General features: G+C 29.9%; 5 protein-coding genes across 6 annotated transcripts; 2 read left to right on the forward strand and 3 right to left on the reverse strand.

Moving 5' to 3' along the window:
• Positions 1-20: 20 nt before the first annotated feature.
• On the reverse strand, positions 21-3,342 carry lic (dual specificity mitogen-activated protein kinase kinase lic). 2 transcript variants are annotated; one of them, XM_085198301.1, is made up of 4 exons: positions 3,201-3,342; positions 2,940-3,132; positions 2,411-2,576; positions 21-1,147 (listed from the first exon to the last, which is right to left on the reverse strand). In XM_085198301.1, exons 2-4 carry the CDS (start codon positions 3,005-3,007, stop codon positions 371-373), a joined length of 1,011 nt encoding a protein of 336 aa, XP_085054427.1. In that variant the 5' UTR covers positions 3,008-3,132; positions 3,201-3,342; the 3' UTR covers positions 21-370. The 2 variants fall into 2 exon arrangements, with proteins under 2 accessions (XP_085054427.1, XP_085054426.1); XM_085198300.1 differs by having other exon boundaries at positions 2,940-3,275.
• A 507-nt stretch (positions 3,343-3,849) lies between these two features.
• Positions 3,850-6,882, reverse strand: LOC146531249 (DNA excision repair protein ERCC-6-like). The gene has a single exon (XM_085198029.1). It carries the CDS (start codon positions 6,713-6,715, stop codon positions 3,866-3,868), a length of 2,850 nt encoding a protein of 949 aa, XP_085054155.1. The 5' UTR covers positions 6,716-6,882; the 3' UTR covers positions 3,850-3,865.
• Positions 6,883-7,464: 582 nt separating this feature from the next.
• Positions 7,465-11,659, forward strand: peng (Pumilio and CPL domain-containing protein penguin). The gene is made up of 8 exons (XM_085198030.1): positions 7,465-8,055; positions 8,198-8,603; positions 8,699-8,826; positions 9,079-9,244; positions 9,442-9,618; positions 10,006-10,237; positions 10,958-11,154; positions 11,470-11,659. The coding sequence occupies exons 1-8, from the start codon at positions 7,676-7,678 to the stop codon at positions 11,641-11,643; spliced, it is 1,860 nt and encodes a 619-aa protein (XP_085054156.1). The 5' UTR covers positions 7,465-7,675; the 3' UTR covers positions 11,644-11,659.
• On the reverse strand, positions 11,647-14,835 carry LOC146531251 (thymidylate kinase). The gene is made up of 6 exons (XM_085198031.1): positions 14,420-14,835; positions 13,697-13,797; positions 13,202-13,349; positions 12,810-12,927; positions 12,078-12,164; positions 11,647-11,843 (listed from the first exon to the last, which is right to left on the reverse strand). Exons 1-6 carry the CDS (start codon positions 14,508-14,510, stop codon positions 11,750-11,752), a joined length of 639 nt encoding a protein of 212 aa, XP_085054157.1. The 5' UTR covers positions 14,511-14,835; the 3' UTR covers positions 11,647-11,749.
• A 361-nt stretch (positions 14,836-15,196) lies between these two features.
• On the forward strand, positions 15,197-17,905 carry Drep4 (DNA fragmentation factor-related protein 4). Its single transcript, XM_085198499.1, has 4 exons — positions 15,197-15,399; positions 15,599-15,734; positions 15,887-16,075; positions 16,624-17,905. Exons 1-4 carry the CDS (start codon positions 15,295-15,297, stop codon positions 17,256-17,258), a joined length of 1,065 nt encoding a protein of 354 aa, XP_085054625.1. The 5' UTR covers positions 15,197-15,294; the 3' UTR covers positions 17,259-17,905.
• Positions 17,906-21,730: the final 3,825 nt, after the last annotated feature.

Here is a 21,730-nt window from a genome sequence, read left to right on the forward strand (position 1 = left end):
GGGGAACAATAAAAAGATAATTCAAAGAAATATTTTTATTTGAACTAATTGTAACTTGTGATGTATATTAATGTGTCGCTACGTCAATGGACGATGCGGTCATTATTGTTTTATAATAGACATTGTAAGGCCTTAAATTCTCTTCAGGAGGCCACTTTTGAGGTTAGCGTTTACGTACAATATTTACTCTTACGATATTCGACGACTTCCTTTTATACTGTCGTAATGGACATCAAAAATATTAATTTCAAGATGACTAACCTTCATATTCGCCATAAACAAAAAATGTTAATAACAATTTTTATGATCTCTACACTATTGTTAGTTACTAAACACTTGTACTTATAGGTACGAAAATAAAAACCTATCACTAGGAATCATCGGGCAGGTCCAGTATCTCCTGGACGAAGGAGGCCACGTCTGTTTCTTTCTGGCTGTGTTCGAGGCAAAATGGGTGCGTCAACAGGGCATCATAGTTAGGCCGTTGCTTGTAATCCTTTTTGAGACATTTTGTAATCAAATCCTCAAACTCCGACGAGAATTGGCCACTTGGAAGACTTGGAGGGTCGTCTTTGACTACTTGCTTCAATTGTTCGAATGGCGTGCCCCAAGTGTTGTAAGGAAATTTACCAGTGGCCAATTCTATCATCGATATGCCCAGTGACCAAACATCACTGCGTATGTCATACTGTCCAGGATTACCGCTCGGGTCGATACGCTCTGGTGCCATATAAGGTTTACAGCCAGCATCAATAGTCTTTGCCACAGAGTCCACTAAATAACCAGAAATGCCGAAATCACACATCTTCACTTCCCCCTTTCTATTTATCAAGATGTTTGAAGGTTTTACGTCTCTGTGGATAACTCTTAACTTCGAATAGAGGTAGTGGAGGGCACTGACGACTGAAAATGCAATTTTGCCGAGAATATTTTCAGTTATAGTTTTGTTGTTCTTGTAAGCCTTTGTGTAGAACTTGTCCAGGCTCATGTCCATCACTTCCATACAGATCCATACATCTCCCTCTCTAAACATGGCACCGTAGAAATGTACTGTGTAGGGACACGCACTGGCCCTCATTGAAACATCGAGATCCATCAACAAGCGTTTAAGCTCCAAAGATTGACTATTAAAGGATGCTGTGATTCTCTGAAAAGTTTAAAAGGTAATTGATGAATTTTCCAAAATAAGATTAATACTTTCAAAATTATATGCAATAGGGTTCAAAGAGATGCACCGGCATATCATCAAACTGTGAATGCATTGCTTGTGAGTTCGATTCTCATTCAGAGGATTGAATTATTTTCAATTCCTCGATTTTCTCCTCCATTTTTCTCTGTAAAAAGAAAGCCACTCTACACGCAATATCTCGAAATATAGGCGGGAAGAGAGGACCGTATAGTACCTTATCACTTAGTTCCCTCTGTTTGCTCTCCTACATTCAGGACATATCTATACAATAAAAAATTCAGATTTTTCTACATTTTATGGCAAAGACACCTTAACCGAAAAACACCTTTGGGGTTTTCGCCCAACCATGCTAGAAAGAGAGAATTGGTCATATAGTATTAAAATACTCAATTCTTATCTTTCTTACATTAATGACTATGTATGTTGGGTGGTTCTCAGTTCAAAACAAAAAACTCAATGGTACCGTTAGTTATTCTACTAGAGTAGAGGAGTTAAAACAATTCATTCACCTAAACAAAATTTTTTAACAAAAAAAATGGACTTGTTCAATTTCAACCAAATCACATCTTACAACTTAATCAAATTTTCATCAAACTACCTTGATGTGTTACTACTCTTTCTAATAACAAAAGGAATCATCGAAATTGGTTGGGTTGATATTGAGTTATTCATCCATTTGTTAGGTACAAACTTAAAGCAAATTTAAGACTTATATGACTGTTGCACGGATGTCATGGTCAGAAATGGATCAAATTAAAATGGGATCACACAGGCACTAGCTTTTAAAGAAAAAAAGAATCATTAAAACAGTTCACACAATCAAACGTCAAACATTAAAAAAAATACATTCAAATTGATAACCTCCTTTTCTTACAGAAGTTAGTTAAAAACTCACAACAATTGCAATTCAAAACAATGCAGTCAAATGCAGATCTATTAACTTCTAAATTGAATTTTTAATATTTAGAATATGATGATCAGAGTGAACTTCGTTTCAAGAGGTTCCATTCTCGGATCTGCACCTACATTTGAAATTGCAATTTGTTTGTTGAGGGGCAAAAATAAACTTAGTTTTAGTTAATTCTAGTTTACTTCCCTGAGTGGAATAATTATTAAGTCATAATCACCAAGTGAGGATTAAGCCCACAAATAATGTTTACAATCAAACATAAGCATACAGCATTGCAATGCAATTATTATAAAAAATATCCAAATAAATACCTTAACAGCCATTATGGTATTACTGGGCCTGTGATGCATTTTTTCCACTATGCCGTAAGCCCCACGGCCAAGGTCGCATATTTTAACCAAGTCATCAGCATGAACTGTAAATGTTTTATCATCTACTGTGATTGTTGTTTGTTTGTCTAAATTCCGTGGTGGAGTTCTGTAACAAACATATATGACAATTTAAACATTACCTTTCTTAAAATTTATACAATTATAGACACTTGTTGATAAATAATAATATGAAAATTAATTCATATCATTGTATCAAAATATATATACTTCGCTTTGATAGATATATTTATTAGATTTTGAAAAAATTATATAAATGTAAATAACAAGGTCAGAAAACAATTAATTGATAACCTATAAGTAATGATAAAACATAAAATAAAATTAATAAATATTTGAATTATATTTTATATTGAACTAAAATATTAATTATGTAAAGTATACGTTCGTATGTACCTGTTCAGAGTGACTTAAATAAATATGTAATATATGAGAATAGCATTTTACTTACACAGTAACTTGTTCTTCCTGCGGCTTGAAACTAAAGCCTGGAGGAGGAGGTTTTCTTCTACCAGACATTTTAGACCCAAGATCGCTGTGAGATCTAATCAAAATATTTCCAAGTCTAATCTCAATTAGTCCCACGGCTCCCGTGTGAATTGACAACAGTAATTATTTAACTTCACTTAACATATTGCTAAAAGCTTGTAATATTAGTTACCCAAAAAAATCTAATTGCACAATAATAAAACAAATCTATCGTTATATTTACCACTAAATATATATTTTTGGAATATCCACAATTTCAGTATTTGTATGACATTAATTTTAAAATGTTGCACTCAAAAACAAGCTAAATGATAACTAAAATGTAGTTTTTTAGAATGTAGCAACACAAATAAATACATGATGCCATACTGCCAAGGAACGCAATTATACTAGTATACTGCTTTCTAGTATTTAATACCATTTTCTAACTAAATAATTGTATTAATAAACTAAACTTAAAATACTTAAAATACTACTACTACTACTATACTATAACTTAAAATAAACTTAATTAAATAATTGTATTATAAATAAGTCTACTTTTAATTAAAATACGGTTGTGGGTTCGATGCTCGATAAATATTTCACTCGAGGAAGTGAAATATTTATTTACGTCTATATTTTTATCTCTTCGCTCTGGTGTCGAGTCGAGTTCTGCCACTCAACATGCAATACCTCCAGAATTCGTGAAAGTGGGGAATGGAGTATAGTTTAACACTAGGTTCCCTGTGCCTACCCTACAGTGTGCGGGATACAGCGAGAAGCTGGTTTAATATTTTTTTATATTAATTCATCATTATTTTACGTCTTATTTTGAAAAAGGTTTTTATTTCATTTTCTATTTACATATAATGCAAAATGAAAAAATGTGGTTTATTTAATAAATATTTATTTAGTGGAAACTCTAATAGCTTTTACAGCTTTCCTTGCAATTTTAATCGCTTCCATTTTTATTTTATGTCTTTTTTCTTTTTCTGCTAAGCCTACAACTATGTCGTGCTGTAAAGCATTTTTAACGGCTGATTTCGCAAAGAGCTTACTCAAAACATAATCATCATCAGTAAGCTTATCATCTTTACCTTTTTTACGTTCTTTATTTTTAACTTTTTTTACTTTTATTAAATTTTCTATTTCACACTCAGAAGACGATCGTCTTCTTTTACGAGATTTTTTATTTGTCATATCAAACTCTTGCTCAGTTGAAAGGTCAGTTGTTTCTCCATTATCATTTACAGATTTATCAATGTTCTGAGAGTCTGCTGGCGTACCAAGGTGTTTATCAATTTCCATTTCAGAATTTAGAACATCTCTAAGCAATTTTTCTTCATAATTATTTTTTGTGTGCTTGGAGACAATGTCTAACTCTGAAAGAATATTTTCAAAAGGTGTATTAGTGACTTGATCATCTATTATATTTTTGGTTTCTGGTTCTTCGACTTTAGGTGGATTGAGTATTAATTCCCTTTTCTTTTTATACGTTTCTCGTGGGTCATTTTGATTATTATTCAATGTTGAAGTTTTCTCTCCCTTCATTATTTTCATACTAATTTCTTTAGCTTTCCTCCTCATAGCTTCTAACTTCTCTTTTGAAAATAACTTATTTGAGGTTTTATCTTTAATTTTTCCTTTGGGCTGTGTTAGTTTAGTGGGTAAGGTTACTTTCGTATGTTTAAAAAGGGCAGTTGTCTCAGTATCTCCTTCATAATTTATATCTTCAAGATTAAATAAAGTTTGTAAGTTACTTGTAGTTAAAACATTTTTTTGATTTGGGTCAACTAATATTTTATTACTTAGGAAATTTTTAAATATTTGTCTCTGATATATCTTTTCTTCAATTGTTCCAGCAGACAATAATCTGTACACAGTAACATTTCTTTGCTGACCAATTCTCCATGCTCTTTCTTTAGCCTGGTTATCAGTGGCTGGATTCCAATCTGGATCATAAATAATAACTCTATCAGCCCCTGTTAAATTAACACCAAGACCACCAACTCTTGTAGTAGCCAGAAAAACTAAATACTTAGCATTCTCATTAAAAGTTTTTATTAAATTTTGTCTTTGTGCAACACTTACACTGCCATCCATTTTTAAATATTCAAACTTATGTTTCTGTAAATGCTGTTCTAAAATGCAAAGCATCGCTCTGGATTGAGAGAATATTAATGTTCTATGGCCTTGCTTCAACCATATTTTAAGTAAAGAGTGCACTACTGACATCTTGCCAGATCTCTTCCAATTTCCGAATGATTCTTCGTCTATATCTTCATCATCATCATGAGCTTCATATAGATATAAATCGGGATGGTTGCATATTTTTCTTAAAGTAGTTAATGCAACCAAGACCCTAGCTCTAATTGGATCACCAAATTTGGAATCTTTATCAAGGATACTACGAACAGTGCTGCCCATTAGGTATCCCATATACAAATCTCGCTGCTCTCTAGTAAGAGCACAGAATAAAACTTGTTCATTTTTTTCAGGTAATTTAATATGTTCTTGTACTTCAGCTTTTGTCCTTCGTAGAATATAAGGGGTTATAATATTTTTAAGTGCTTTAGCAATCTCTAATGCTGTAGCTTCTTGATGTTGAGTTGCATTAGCATATCCTCCTTGAGTAATGGGTGTTGCAAAATGATCCATGAATGCATTATAAGTACCCAGCAGTCCCGGCCTCATAAAGTCAAATAAAGACCATAATTCTTGTAAACTATTTTGCATAGGAGATCCAGTTATTAGTATTTTGTGAGGTGTATCAAATTTCTTTACAAGTTTACTCACTTGAGTGTCAGGATTCCTTATTTTATGTCCCTCATCCAAAATTACATAGTGCCATTTCTTGGTTAACAAATCTTTGATATACTTAACAATTCCATTATATGTTATTAATAATATTCCATGTGAGGAGTGCAGTTCTTTAATAAGTTTTTGATGATTTCCACCATGTGATCCTGAGTGATGGAGGACAGCAACCCTCAGATTTGGACACCAATAGTGAAAATGTGATACCCATTGATATATAACTGTTGCAGGAGCTAAAATTATGGTAGGACCTAATCCTCCCCAGGATCCACTGTCACTCTTAGATAATCCAGCTAAGAAAGCAATAATTTGAACAGTTTTGCCCAACCCCATTTCATCCCCTAGCAGGCCCCCAGATTGAACTTGATGTAATTCCCAAACCCATTTCACTCCAACTTTTTGGTATGTATATAGACGTTTCCAAATGTAATTTGGTATACAAAGGCCATTTTGGAGTTCATGATTTTCATCTGATGCCTCAATGTCATCTAGAACATATTGTATATCAGCAGAATAATACACTTCATCATATGTACCTGATAAGGCAGTTTTTAAGCTGTTTCTCCAAATTTTTATTCTCTCATTATAAAGTTTTTTACTTCCATCATCTATAATTTTTTTAACATTTTTTCTTGGCCGTGATGTAGATGCTGCTGCACAAAGGTAAACATCTTCATCTTCTTCATCACAAGTTGGTAAATAATCTTCGTCTCCATCAACTATTTTTGAGGAAGATGTACTAGCTTGACAATCAAAAATTTTATTACATCTCTGTTTCGAATTAATTTGAACTTCTTTATCTTGGTTCTTAGAAATTCGCTCAGCAGTTACTTTACTTTTTTCTGAAATATTACTATGAACTTTTTTTTTGGATTCTTGTTTTTGTTTTGCAATAGCCAATTGAGTCTCTAAATATTTATTTATCATAACATCTACCATAATGGCAAATTATTTCTTCAAACTTGATTGTTATATTACACTTACTAAATACTACATACATTTCATTCAAAAAGTACAAAGAATATTTTTAAAAAAGTTTGTAAATTTATATTTAAGCTAATCTAACAGTGTATGACAGTTATGAGGTATTTATTGAATATTTCTGACATTGACATTTTATGTTTGTTGTTTAGTAATATGCTTATCTTTTAGCAACCTTCATACTTCATAGTAAATAAAAAACTGCAATGAACTGTTCTTTGTCGGTTTTTAGCTCTTAGTTTTTATTTAAACACTGTTGGATTGAGGTAATAAAAATAGTTTATAACTTTATAATGATTGATATAGACTATTTTCTATCAATTTATAGTCTCGAGTCGACTATGTGCCTGGCGAAGATACAGTCCAGAAAACTCACGCCGTACAAATATGATTTGGATGACGGTTCTGCTTTCTCCTTTCCTTTGAGTTAGGTTACATTTATATGCCTATATATTATCCTTTTCTCTAAAGCAAAAATTTCATGACAATTCATCTGTTTCGTTTTATACTTTATGATTCAGCTCTCAAGGGATTTTGCAATATATACATTTTTTTAGACATAGATCTTATTATTATTATTTTTTAATTTGCTTGTTTGTATTTTTTTCTGTTTGATTTCAACTTTACTTTGTACGCTCAGGAACCGTATTAGCGATATCACGCCCAGTTGACATCAATGAGTAAATGTGTTCCTTAGCTGACATTGACAATACCAGTCCATAAAAAATATGTCAATTGTCAAACAATGTGCCGAAGACTGCACGTGTAGATATTTAAAATAATTTACTGTTTTAATTGGTTCCTTTCTTAAAAAAAAACGTATATTTTCACTATAAAGTATAAAAAAATATATACATTGAAGTAGAAACTTTAAATACATTTTAATATTGTGAAATAACCTATTTTACCGTTAAAACTATGCAGAAGATGAAAAGAAAGAGCGTGGAATCTGAGATATCACCTTCTAAAAAGAAGAAAGTACACTTTAACCCTGCAAAGCAAGATAACATGGGTAAACCTAAGGAAACTGTAATTAAAAAAGGAGAAACAAATATTAAGAAAAAGTTCGATAAAAATGGTGTTCAAAATGTGAAAAAATTTAATAAACCTGGTCTTAAAGGCAAACCCAACAATGATAAATTTTCAAAAAATAAACTTGGAGACGGAGAGAAGCCAAAATGGTCAGAAATGAAAAAAGAAAAGAAGACTCTTAGAACTGAAAGGCGAAAAGCAAAGGCTACTGCGGAAGTATTTGAAATTTCACATAAAGCAAAATTACTTGCTGCTCAAATACAAAGGTAAAGCTAATTTGTACAAGTTAATTTCTTTAATAATTTAAGAATAAGAGTTTATTACATATTTAAATTTTGTTCTTTATTTTTACTATAAACACTATATATTTGCTACATTTAAATCTTTAATTTTAATATGTATTTTTAGAAAAACTGTAAAGCAAGATTTTAGAGTAAAAGCCTGCAAGGAATTGCACATTTTAATCAAGGGTCAGTACAAGTCAATTGCTCTAACACATGACTTAAGCAGAGTTATCCAAGTTCTACTTAAACATAGTGAAGAAGATATAAGGAATGAAATAACTGAAGAATTGTTAGACATTATGGTGCAAATGATGCAATCTAAATATGCCCACCATTCTGTAAAGCGTATTTTAAAGTATGGCACAGATTATATCCGTCATGAAGTTATTAAAAAGCTATTTGGGCATATAGTGTCTTTAGCATCTCATACAATAAGTGCTCCTGTTCTTGATTTTGCTTATGGTGAATTTGCGACTAAGAAGGAAAAAAACCATATGCAACAAGAATTTTATGGAGATATGTATAAGAATGTAAGCATTACAATCTTTTTTACTTTTACTTTACTTACTACTTACTCTACTTTTTAAAAGCTTGCTGTTATATTATTATTACTCATCTATTCTAGACGAAAGATGAAAAAGTGAAAACATTGAGCGATGCATACAAAGATAGTCCTGAAATGAAATCAGCCATTTTGCAATCCTGCAAAGCTAATATACAACGCATTTTGGATAAAAACTTACATGATGGAGAGTGAGTGACATTTTTTTTTAGTTATAGCCTCAATATTGAAACAAGACATATTTCGATGAGAGGAACTGGTGAATAGAAATGAATTAAATTAATAATATAACTATAACTTTCTTTGATAGATATATTTTTTAATTTAAGCCACTAGTTTTTAAATTAGAGCATTTACTAAAATAAAATTTTCCACTTTATTATATAAGTGTAGATGTTTAAGTAACAAAACTCTATTTTAAATTTAATGTTGCTTCTATTTAGACTGCTGCATTCAGTCCTATATGACTATATTAAAGAATGTAGTCCAGAAGACAAAGCTGAACTGATTTCTACTTTGAGCCCACTTATAGTGCCTCTAAGTAACTCCTTGCCGGGAGTAAATGCTGCCAGCTTGTGTGTTTGGCAGGGCACTAACAAAGATAAAAAGGTAATTGTGAATAGCTTTTAATAATTTACAATTATTATGTATGTAGCGGAACTCAAACCTGCACCTCTTTGAAGTAAAAGTGCTCTAACTAGTAAGCTATGTGGTCAGCTTAGAATATAAACCTGTATCTGTACTGAAGTTTTGCTAAATAAACTATTATTATATTATTGAATAAATCAAATAGTTTAAACTTTTAGACTATACTAAAAGTGGTGAAGGAACATGTACTGCCGCTAAGTAAACACAAGTCTGGGTACCGTTTGTTGATAGCCATCTTTGATTCGGTTGATGATACAGTTTTAGTAAAGAAAACTATTGTATCAACTCTTGCTAGTAATCTGAAGGATGTAGCTGCTGATCATTGGGGTAATATGGTGAGTTTGTGTTTGTTTAATATTCTTTATTATTATTAAATGTATTGATATAATTATATAAATTGTAAATCTCTTAATTAACTTACTTTTACTTACTTTTCTCTAAGTGGATGCGAACATTGGCAAACTATAAATATAATAGCTGTGCTAATGGGATTCAACCTCCATTTTGGGGAATATATTATTTAAATTTCCTGGTACAATCAAGTCTGGCATTAGTTTCAAGAGCAACTCAACTTGTCTTTGCAGTGTTGATGTTATAGATTCTCTTGCCTACCATGATATATGTGGGATACAGAGTGCATGGCAGTGTCCATAATCATATTTACAATACACTTTATAATAAATTTTCTCAAAATAAATCAACAATATATATTTTTTTTGTAGACCTTACATTGGTTAGTTAAACCAAAAGACCCAGCGGCATTCCATCCCAGTTTCATAAAATTCTTGGAAGAAGGCTTAAAAAGTGGTACATCTAAGAAAGACACAGACCTCAGAGTGTCCGAGCTCCAAGAAGGTGTACTGCCTCTATTGAAGACTGATATGGAATCTGACCCTCAATTTTGGCTTAGTAATAAATCTAATATGTTGTTGGTAGTTGCTGTTTTGTCTATTGGTAAGGTATATTTTAAAAAAAAATTGTATTTGTAAAATTACTATGTATATTGTATATGTATAATTTTCAAGACCTACCGTGGTGCAGAGTCACAAAGTGTGACTGTAAAAGTGACAGCTTGTGGGTTCGATTTCCACTCTAAGAAATGAAATTATTAATATTTTCATTTCTTTGCTCTGGTTTCGAGGCAAAGCGTGGCGTTGATTTCCGCCACTCAACATACAACGCCTCTAGAATTCGGCGGAAAATAGATATTGTGTCTTAACACTAGGTGCCCTCTGCCTATCCTGTTGTATGTGGAACACTGTGAAGCTGATTTTATTTAATATATTTTTTTAGTGATTTGAGTAGCAATTTAATGTTGTAAAGTATAAACTTGTAATATTGTAGTACATTTATCTTAAGTTTATTATTTATCCCTTTTATGTTTATATTTTTACGATTTTTTTGTGAATGTTGTTTTCTCCTACAATTGGTAGTACATAATTATATAAGTGTGTGTAAGTGTATAAGTGTTTGTCCCTGAGTATCTCGCGTTTCGCAGACCTTAAATTATATTAATGTGATCAGAAAAGTATTTGTTAGACTTAGGACAAGTTATTGGTCACTTTAAATAAAGGTTGTCAGAAAGTTTTCTGTTGGACAAAATTTTTCAATAAATTCAATTTCATTGAGGATTTCTAATTAATTTAAGTAACCGCTATACAATCTGTTTAATAGATTCTTCAAAAACAATACTTGAATCACTAGCCAAAGTAATTTGCCAGTCTGATTGGACCATCAAAATGAATGATAAAGATGTATTGGCAGTGGAAGACGCTGGCATACATATGTGCCTGAAAAAGTTGGCTATTTTAGATAAAACTTCAACTGGTTCATTGGGTGAAGCCATATCTGAGAATATTGAGGAGAAAACTGTAAGTTTGTTTAATTTTTGCTCAATTTCTGTTATGTATAATAATTTTCTGTTGTTCTCTTAATTATATGCGTTTTATAATTTATTTTCAAGATTTGTGTATTTTTTATTGATGTTTTGCTAAGACTAGACTAGAATTGGATAATTTCCAAAAAGAATTAAATATTTTATTTATTAAATATATATTAATGCATAGTGCATTAATGTACATTTAATTCATTTTGGAAGTAAATAATAAATAAGTAACATTTTGATTTCAAGTAAAACAATTTTAGTTATTTATATAAAAAATTTTTATCATAAGTATTTTTTCCAGTTAAAAGTGTGGTTACCTACTAACAGAGGTTGCTTCTTCATCTTAAAATTAATTGAAAACAATGAGAGCATTGCAAATAAACTGATAAAGAAAGTCAAAAGTCATTCAAGTATACTAAAGCAACAGTCATCACAGGGAGCAAAACTTCTATTAGAATGTATTCAAAAGAAATAAACATTCAAAATAATTATTTATTGTTTCATTATTAATACATATCCATTCAAAAAATATTTTCTATACAATTTAATGTCACTTATATATTATCACAATATTTTGTTTGTCACACCCATATTTTTTCAATGGGTTTGTTATCAACACTGTCTACAACTGATAGCACCTTTTCTACTAATTCTTTATGTATAACCTCCAATGATCTGTAAAGTTCAGAAATAATTAGTAAAATGTTTCTTAGATATGGGGAAACGGTGCAGCTTCTAACTGTAAATGTGACAGCTATAGGTTCAAATCCCACTTGGGGAAACAAATTGTTGTAATTTTCTTGCACTAGTATTAAGACAAAGCGGGACATGCGACACTGTCTTAACACTAGTTTCTCTCTTCCTTCACTGCTATATGCGGGATATAGTGCAAAGCTACAAAAAAATTACCTGCTGGCATCTAACATGTCCCAATTATCCTCTTTTAGCTTCATGTATGTGGTTGTCACTTTCTTCTGGAATTCAGGCACCTCATACCTATAACCAATAGTATATTGCACAATGATCAATAAAGTATAATTTCTCCTTTTTGGGGGGGGTTTCTGATATTTCTGCATTTTTAAAAGTAGTAAATAGCATATAATATATAAATTGAGGCCAGTCGTGGCGCACAAAGTAAACGCGATTGACAGAATTCGGCGGAAAGTGGGGATGGAGTGTCTTAACACTAGGATCCTTCTTGCTGTGTGCGGGATACAGCATGAAACTGATTTGATATTTTTAACTATATACTAAATTATTAAAAAACTATTACAATAGTAATTATTCTTAGTTAATAATAAACATCAGTAAGGTAACATATACATATATAACTAATTTGCTTGTTATAGCATGAAATAATTAACGATTTTTTTACTACTTTCTTCTAGAGTAGGCAGAGAGAACTTAGTCTTATCTAACCCAGAGCAAGGTAGACCCTACAACCCTTGTGTTTCAAGACATACACTGCTTATTAAGTCTAAATTATTTGTGACTTAAACAAAAATATACATTAAAACATTTTATTATAAGTTACAAAAATTTGTTCAAAATTTTATGATTCTAAAAAAGTATTATTCATTCCTAAGTGTAGAATAACACTTTAAAAATGTTAAAAATATTCAGCATATTTAACAACAATACCTTTCACTTCCAAAGCCATTCCTCTGTTGTACATGTTCCAAAGGCAGGGTGAAGAAAAACACTTTGTCAGGTTTCGGTAATCCGGCATCTGGTGATTTGCACCAACTCAAGTCTAGGCCTTTAATATAAATGTCAAAATAAATTAATTTTATTTATCGAGGCTGTAGTGGGGCAGGGGGGGTGACACATAAGGGTGCAACTAAAAAAACAGCAGTTGTGGTTTCAGTTTCCACTCAGGGGAATTAAATATTTGAAATTTTTCCTTGCTCTGGTAACAAGGCAAAGCATGGTTCCCAAGTGAGTTCTCCAGTGCTGTGCCTGAAGACATCAAGCAGGAGAAGTTTTTAATAATAAGTGAGTGAAAAGTGAAAGAAAATTACAATTATGTTTACCTTTTGCTGCAGAATATGCCACACCAGAAAAGCAGTAACGATCCACAATAACAGTTATGCCATTCAGTAATTTTTCTTTTATATAGTTAACTTTTTCCCATCGGTTTGCAGAAAACAAGAGATGTATAGCTTCATTAGATAAATCATTCTAAAAAAAAATGTTAGGTTTATAAAAACACTTACAGGATTTTTGTGGTAGGGTCATGGTAACATGTAACCTAAGAATTATTAAAGCTCCAGGTGCTCAAAGAAAAACCCCATGGCACCCTAAAGACAATAGTACCCCACTAGCAGCCCCTCCATGATAGTGCTGTAGTAATATGCATGAACAATTCTACAGTGTTTAATTATGATTCAATCTATTGAGTTTTAGTAAGTATAAAATTCTATATATGTGAGTTCCATAGTACCTTACCCTTCTGTGGAACTATACTCTTGTATCACAAGGAATACATATATTATTTACTATACAAAGTATAAGATGAAAAAACTAACCTTTGATGTTAAGTAACTATTGATGACTTCACCTATATCAGTTTTTCTGTCTGGAAAGTTCATGTATTCAGCTGAAACTTGCTTGTTTTTTAAGCTCTCCACTAAAATATAAAAAACAAAAGTTGTCATTAAAATAATATTGGTAAACAAAATATACAGCTTCATGCTTCTTCCCATAAAGCAGGGTAGGCTGAGATAAACTAGAGTAAGGATACTGTTTTTCTGTTTCTACATGAATTGAAAACATTGTATGTTGAAATAAATACATAAAATAAATTTGGAGAAGAAATTATATTGTTAACTATTCAAGTATTTAAACAACAGACACTAATATGATCTCTGAAATAACCAAGCTTACAGTAAACCAAGACAATCAAACTTGTTTAAAAGCTATGAAAGCAAATAAACAATATTACTTTTATATTTAGTTATTGGATCAACATATTTTAGATAATAAACCTTTATAAATTAATATATTTATAGTTTTACTTGTGACAGTACTGTACTGTAGAAAAACACTTCCATTAATTAAGAACTGAACTGAAGAAAAATACTATTTACCTAAATAGAACAAAGTACTATTTAACTTACAAATTACAAAAAAGGCAAACATTATTCATTTAACATGTATAAATAATTTTCTTGTAATTTAACTCATATATTGTCTATATATTTAATTGATGATTGATTATTTATATATTTAGTACTCATGATTATACTTACCAAGTTTTTTAGCCTGGGTGGTCTTACCAGTTCTATCAACACCTTCGATTACGATAAAAGCTCCCCTTTTTAAGCCCATTGTTAAATTCATATGTAATGTACGTTTAGTTTGTCAATATTAGATATAATGATATACAGTTTAATCACAAATGGCGTTGACTCTCAAATTTTGAAAAATAATTATCTCATAGCTAGCTTAAATAATTAGTGTGAATCGTTGTGATGTTCAATATTTAATTAGAATATAAATTAATAGAAATTTAAATTTACAAATTTGAACTCGATACAAACTACACAACTCTTGTACTACACAACACAAATAACTTGAAGTTGAACTTAAAAGTTGAAAAACTACATTTATTACAAAATGCATGTGTTGTGTGCACTGTGCATTCATGAATTGTCAAAATTTTAGCGCCATACCTAGCTGTCATCGATATCAATAGATTTAATTATTTTCATTCTAGACTAAATTATAATATGTGCCTTAATATAGTTCATTTTTTTTATAAATGTAATATTTAACTTGTCGTATGTTAATATTAATAAAAATATTATTAGATTACAGATAATGTGTGTAAAGTGTGTAATATCTTCATGACACCAAGATTAGGTTAGGAGTAGTATTTAACATGTATCCATGAATACTTATAATTTAGCAAACAACATAGACTATGTTATATAATAAATATACATTTAATGCAATTTGCGTAAAGCGAAACGTGTCTGTCAATTTAAATGTCATAAATCGCGGAAAAATTGACGTAAGACCGGAAGTCGGCTTTAACAATAAAGTACTCCGTCGTCTATAGAACTGCTGCGCGGTTGTTTTTTGTTTTTGTAATAATTTTAATCTCATAAATTATAATATAAATATGAAAAAGGGATATAAAGTAACAGATGTTAAAAGAGTGAAAAAAATAGGGGTGGCCGCTGAAAATCTTGAAGAACTTATAGAGAAATCGTGCAAAAAGTTAGGGGTAAGTAAAGTTTTTGTTCTAAATACTTTATATAAATGTTAAAATGTGTTTTATTATAATTATTTTCTTAATACAATCACATCTTAATTCATATACTTGTAATTTTTCTTATTCTGCGATAAATTTACTTAATGGGTCAAGGCTACATTCCCTTGACCTGATTTATTAGCCGTGACCTAAATCCGTTGTCGGTTTTTAGTTCAATGTCAGTTGCGCAAATTGCCGTCTTTTTGTGGCAGAGGATGGCACACAAGTTGATGATGATGATTATCTCAAGACATTACCATCACAAACTTTATTTATTTTGTTACAAGAAGATGAGAAAATGGTAACTGGTATGTTTTATTATACAAAACCTAATTGGCAAATAAAAAAAAAGAACAAAATTACACAAATTTTAATTGAGAAATATTAGTAAGAAATATAAATAAATATAGACAGAAATAAAAATCAAAATTAAAAAATTTAAGTCATGAATTTATTGCAGACTTTGACTACTACTATACTGTGATTCGTTCAAGTAAACAAGATTATATTAACACTGGGATGGCTGCCAAAGAGTTTCTTAATGTAAATTTTAAGGAAAAATTTAAAGTATTTCAAAAGTACATAGCTGCTGCAAATGATGCAAAGACTATGTTGAGTGAAAGAACTCAAGATCCAGATTGGTTTGAAGGTATTATCAGTAACTTGTCTATTATTATCAGCTTCACTTTTTTTTCACCGTGGCTTTATAGGCAGAGTGTAACTAGTTCTGAGACGCTCCATTCCAACCATTACTTTTATAATTAGACTAAAACTAACATTAGTGTTATAAGTAGAACATAAAAAGCAATATTAAAAACTTTATTTTATCAGCTTCCCCATACTTATAAAAAAATATTTGATTTTAAAGCTGATTTCTAGTGACATACATAAAACAAAAACATGATATCAATAATTGATAAAAAAAAACGATATTAACCAATTTGAATAGTTTTCTTGCTGTCGTCATTTTTATTTTTTGTGAAAATAGGAATACATAAATAAATAAAAGAAATGTTTTAATATGACATTTATTTCTTTGTCTCTTTTTTTCGCTTCATGTTATATTCCGCATGTAGAAAAGTATATAAGGCAGACCAGACCAGACGGTATTAACCTAGTGTTAAGACAATCCATTCCTCATTTCCGCCTTATCTTAAAATAAAATTAGTTTTTAGAATATTTTAATAAAAATTTCAGGTTTAGAGCCATCAGAAAAAACGAAAGAACAATCCATGTCCAAAAGAGTAAAAGAACGTATGAGGGGATATTATTACAAAACAAAAAGCGCGCTGCAGTCGTCCGAACTATACATACACTCGAAGAGTGGACGCGGTAAGAAACTTATCGATCAGTTCCTATTAGACTTACGGAAACTTCTCGAAACTAATAAATACAATGAAGGTTACTTTAACAGAAAAAATAAAAATTTTAGTATTTGTAACGAACACGGCCTCTTCCAATGCGGTGGGCTGTGGAACAGTGATAAATGCTCTTACGACGGTGACCACGTAATAAATCCTTATAGAAGTCGCGAGGAACGAATTATATTCCAAACCTGGAATTTAGACCATAAAATCGAACTATCCAGGTCAATAGTCCCAATGATATTGGAGGCCATCAAAAAAATAGCACAAGGCCAAGTACATTGTGTATTGTGTGAAAAAATATCGAATCAGGGTTTTATTGAATCCGATAGATATTATTTACAGCTATTTACAAGGGAGAATTTAAAACTAGTACATATAGTTTGTCACTATAAAGGTAAACATGACGCACATTCAGATGTGTATACAGCGTGTTCTAAATGCGTTGGAACTGGCAGTATTGACTAATATATGTATAATAGATCTTATACATTCGCTAATATATTTTGTATGCTTATACAGCCTGTTTTGCTACATTGTCTTGAAGATAGATGTTCTCTCATAGTCAATTCAAAATTGTTTGGTTCTGGTTCAATATGTACAATAACTCAGTACTGTTAATATGAAATGAAAAAATACTGTCCAAATCTTTGAGGTCTTCAGTTCATGAATCTGTATGTATAAAATGAAAAAAAAGGACGATTTATACTAAGTAGTGCTCCACTCACGCTTGGCGTATTATTCAAAATTCTATTTTTTTACAGGCCAGTCGTGGCGCAGGGTCACAACTGTGCGACTGTAAACACGACAGGTTGTGGGTTTGATTCCCGCTTGAGGAAATGTAATATTTAATATTTTCATTTCCTCGCTTATGTAACGAGGCAAAGCGCGGCGTCGAGTTCCGCCATTCAGAATTCGGTGGAGGTGGCGGTACAGTAGTGTCTTAATGAGAACGAACTGTCTTATCCCTAGGTTTCCGGGTATCATCTACCTACCCTGTTATGTGCGGGATACAGTGTGAAGCTAAAAATTTTTTAAGCCAGACTGTTACTGAGCCAGAACTAAAGAATGGAATATATTTTTCAAATGAAATCTTTCACTGCATATTTTTTGACTCACACTTTTACGCCCAATACTCGACTCGTTTAATACATTATACATACTTGTGATATTTATCCTAATAATAAGTTTATTACTTAAGTCCATATACTTTAATTAATATGCATTATGAATTTAAAATTTATTGATTATATAAATTCCATACAAAACTTTTGCATTGAAACAATGTATATTTAAAATAATTATATATACTTGATTTATTTTAAAGCTAATAACAAATATTATATTATGCTTTTTCTTTGAGAAACAGAGTGTCTTAAGATTAGGTTCCCTCTGCCTACCCTTATGTGTGAGGGGGACAGAGAGAAACAGATTTTTGTATAATTTTTCATCTTTGTCTAACTGTTTTCTATTCTTCTAAAATATTCTCTTAAAATTTCTTGCATTTACTATTACAATCCACGTACCATATCAAGCTAGAAAATACAGATTATAAATTGTTATAAGTGGTAATACAGCTAGATTTGAAATATTACATTTAATTGTAAGCCAGTTAAGAAAAAAATAATGTTTTTATGTAGACAATTGGGAAACTAATAATATTACAAATAAATTTAATAAAAGAATAATTGGACACATGGATGAGATAAGAATAAAAATTATACAATATATTATGACTGAAAAGTTTTATATGATTGGTTATTATTTTTATTATTTTAATATATAAAATATTTAAGTAAATAATTTTGCGATTTAATCAATTTTAAAATTTGACTTTTTATTTATACAAAAATAAATTATAATCAAATATTTTTTTTTCGTATTAATAAAATTATTATGAAGTGTTTAAACACAAAGTGAGGAAACACATGATTTACGTTAAAATTACGCATCAAAGATGTATATTTATGGATTTTGCAGCCTTTGAATATAATATGATACATAATTTAAAATTATTAATATTAAGTATAAAGTAAATAAATTTTTCTATTCCTTATTATTGATCTCCTCTACCCTTAGTTAAATAATATATTAATAAAATACTATAATTATTATTGTTGTTGTCCTTGTAGTTGTTGTTACAAATATTTACTTTTTTACAAAAAACAACAAATATCCATTTTTTCTTGTAGAATGTTGTGTGTTCCATACATTTAAAATAAAAAGTTGACATGTATGTAATGAAAAGTATAAAATATATTAAGTGTTACTCTATATTTAAATATACAGTAACACTTAATTCTTTTATATATAGTTAGTCAATATTTTATTTTTTAACGTATTTAACGTTTCATTCCACACTTAGGGAAGAAAAATGCTTTTTAGAAAATATATAAAAATTTGAACCTAACGTGTCCAAGAATTCCAAGAGAATTTTTATACGTTTTCTAAAGTATAGTTAAAACTTTACTCTACGATTTTTTTTATTCTTATAATATATGTATACATAATGTTGTCTTAACATTTATAATATATATGTGATAAAATAGTATGTAGAATTTTTTTTGAATTGTAGATTTATATTTTATATATTTTTTCCTTTATGTTACTTCAATTTTTTTTTCTACTTAAAAAACCTCAGATTGTAAACAGGGTTATAGATAGCCGTAAACAATAAACCATTTGCTATAATTTTTGCAGTAAATTTCAAATATTTTATTTTCTTCAATATTTTTACAATTATTTTTATTTTTTATTTGACGTTAATATTTTTTTACACTATTATTTAAAATGGATTAATTCATAGTTCTTGACGTAAACAATTTTTTTTTTTCTAATTAAATGATTTGAACATTGACGACCTGGATTTTCTTTTGAATTGAAACAAAATTGCAAATTTTATTTAATAAATAATTTTTATCAAATTTTCTATTAAAATATATATGAAAGATTGGTCAACAGGTTCTATGCAGTTCTCAGGGCATAAAAATACCAAATGCCAAAACCGTTTAAAACTGTTAGTTTGAATATATTAAAAGATTTATATTTGTAATAATTAAAATTGTGATAAGAAAAATTCTATTAAAAATTATGTACTGTAGTAAATTCCTTTACATTTAGGTACTGTTAGTATACCTATGACTGTACTTAATGTTGTACTTCTACTATAGCAGATATTATGAAAAAAAAATCTTTGTAATGGTTCACATAAAAACATGGTTAGTGTAAAAAAATATTAGAAGAGAATGTTCAAAATTACTTAGTGGGTACAAAAATATAATATCATCAGAGCTATTTTATGACAATCATATATTTTAATATAGTTAGTAAGTGTGTAATAGCAATAATTATATTTATCTAGGTAGATGTTGTTATCTTATTGTGATATTTAAGTTCATTTAATTTTATTGCCGTGTGACTAAATGGGTGGGTCGTGGGTTCGAGTCCTATTCGAGGGAATGAAATATTTCATATTTTCATTTTCTCGCTGTGGTAATGCAGCAGTGTGGTGTTGACTTCCACCTCCAGAATTCCACGGAAAGTGAACAACGGAGTGTTTTAACACCTCCCTTTGAGATTTGCTTCAGCTATATAAGATAGAGTGAAGCTAAAAATATAATCTAATTTTATATAGCCTTCAAGTAACTCTGCTCTATTTCACTTAGGTTATACGTCCCGCCTACGTTTCACAGGTAGGTTAGGCTATTTCCTACTAAAGGGGACCTATTTTCCGCCATTATTAGGCCACGGTTATAATAAACATTCACCGTGACGTAAAAACCTATTTCCAGCAACAAGTATTTATTTATAAAATTAGAAAATAGTGATATTAAATTTTATAAATAGATACAAAAATTAAAATACTCGTAAATTGTGGGTTCGATTTTCACCCGGAGGAACGAAATATTTCATATTTTCATTTCCTCGCTATGGTAACGAGGCAAAGCGCAGTGTTGAGTCCCACAACTCAACATGCAATGCCACCAGTATTTGGCTGAAAGTGGGGAAAGGAAGTGTCTTAATGGTGAACGGAATTGTCTTATTGGGAATCTTAGTGTTAAGCTATGTTCCCAGGTAGCTAAGTACCCTCTGCCTGCTTTGATATGTGTAGGATACAGCGTGAATTTAAAATAATAATAATAATAATTTTGACTTAAAAAGAGAATCTTCTTTTTATTTTATGATTATGACTTTTCATTAATATATTTATCTGTTTAATATATAAAATTGAAAGATGCGTATAATTGATGCAAAGTGAAATAAATATCACAGTAATATTATAAAAACAATTAATAATTATTGTCAATGTAGACGCTTCCAATATAGCTTTAGTGAATGTGTGTAGTGTAGACGCGAAACTGATAGATTATATTAATATACTTAGAATAAATTTAATTTTCATTAAAAATATATTTATCAAATAATTTTGTATTTAAATTGTTCTAACTGTTATAAAAATTGGAGAGGTTAATGGATAAAGAAAATAATTATGTTATATCATTGGATTTTGCATTTCTAGGCATAAATTTAATTATTAAGTGCATATTAAGAATTGAATACTTCAAAATAAATATATAGTTGTGTTATTTAGAAACAACTTATTTTTTTATATACCAAAAATATTTTCAACTAAACATATATAATTTTATTTGTTAAAGTTGTGTTAAATAATATTATTATAAACAAATCAATTTATGCGCCATATCACCCTTATCCATTTATTCTTTAATTATTTTGCTAATTTCTATAGTCTCATAAATTAATATGGTATATTTCTTAAAACTAATAAAATTTTAAATGTTTACCTTACTGAAAATGAATTATTACTACTATCAAATATTTTAAAATTATTTAAAAATTATGATCTACTTCTGTAGAATGTTAAAGTTATTTAGATGTTTCATAGTTGTTAGACGTTGGTTGTATACTGTATTAATATT

The sequence above is a fragment of the Heliconius melpomene genome, chromosome 15 (genome assembly GCF_056956725.1).
Source record: "Heliconius melpomene rosina isolate 202511_hmr_F chromosome 15, ASM5695672v1, whole genome shotgun sequence".
Taxonomy (NCBI): domain Eukaryota; kingdom Metazoa; phylum Arthropoda; class Insecta; order Lepidoptera; family Nymphalidae; genus Heliconius; species Heliconius melpomene.

Coding starts and splice junctions, on each gene's coding strand:
- LOC146531251 (XM_085198031.1), bottom strand. CDS start 14,510: ATGAATTTAACAATGGGCTTAAAAAGGGGAGCTTTTATCGTAATCGAA. Junction 13,798..14,419: donor CACCCAGGCTAAAAAACTTG/GTAAGTATAATC, acceptor TTTATATTTTAG/TGGAGAGCTTAAAAAACAAG. Junction 11,844..12,077: donor GACATGTTAGATGCCAGCAG/GTAATTTTTTTG, acceptor TGAACTTTACAG/ATCATTGGAGGTTATACATA.
- lic (XM_085198301.1), bottom strand. CDS start 3,007: ATGTCTGGTAGAAGAAAACCTCCTCCTCCAGGCTTTAGTTTCAAGCCG. Junction 2,577..2,939: donor CAGGAAGAACAAGTTACTGT/GTAAGTAAAATG, acceptor TGTTTGTTACAG/AACTCCACCACGGAATTTAG. Junction 1,148..2,410: donor ATACCATAATGGCTGTTAAG/GTATTTATTTGG, acceptor TAAACTTTTCAG/AGAATCACAGCATCCTTTAA.
- Drep4 (XM_085198499.1), top strand. CDS start 15,295: ATGAAAAAGGGATATAAAGTAACAGATGTTAAAAGAGTGAAAAAAATA. Junction 15,400..15,598: donor AATCGTGCAAAAAGTTAGGG/GTAAGTAAAGTT, acceptor GTCGGTTTTTAG/TTCAATGTCAGTTGCGCAAA. Junction 15,735..15,886: donor AGATGAGAAAATGGTAACTG/GTATGTTTTATT, acceptor AATTTATTGCAG/ACTTTGACTACTACTATACT.
- peng (XM_085198030.1), top strand. CDS start 7,676: ATGCAGAAGATGAAAAGAAAGAGCGTGGAATCTGAGATATCACCTTCT. Junction 9,245..9,441: donor GCACTAACAAAGATAAAAAG/GTAATTGTGAAT, acceptor TTAAACTTTTAG/ACTATACTAAAAGTGGTGAA. Junction 10,238..10,957: donor AGTTGCTGTTTTGTCTATTG/GTAAGGTATATT, acceptor TCTGTTTAATAG/ATTCTTCAAAAACAATACTT.
- LOC146531249 (XM_085198029.1), bottom strand. CDS start 6,715: ATGGTAGATGTTATGATAAATAAATATTTAGAGACTCAATTGGCTATT.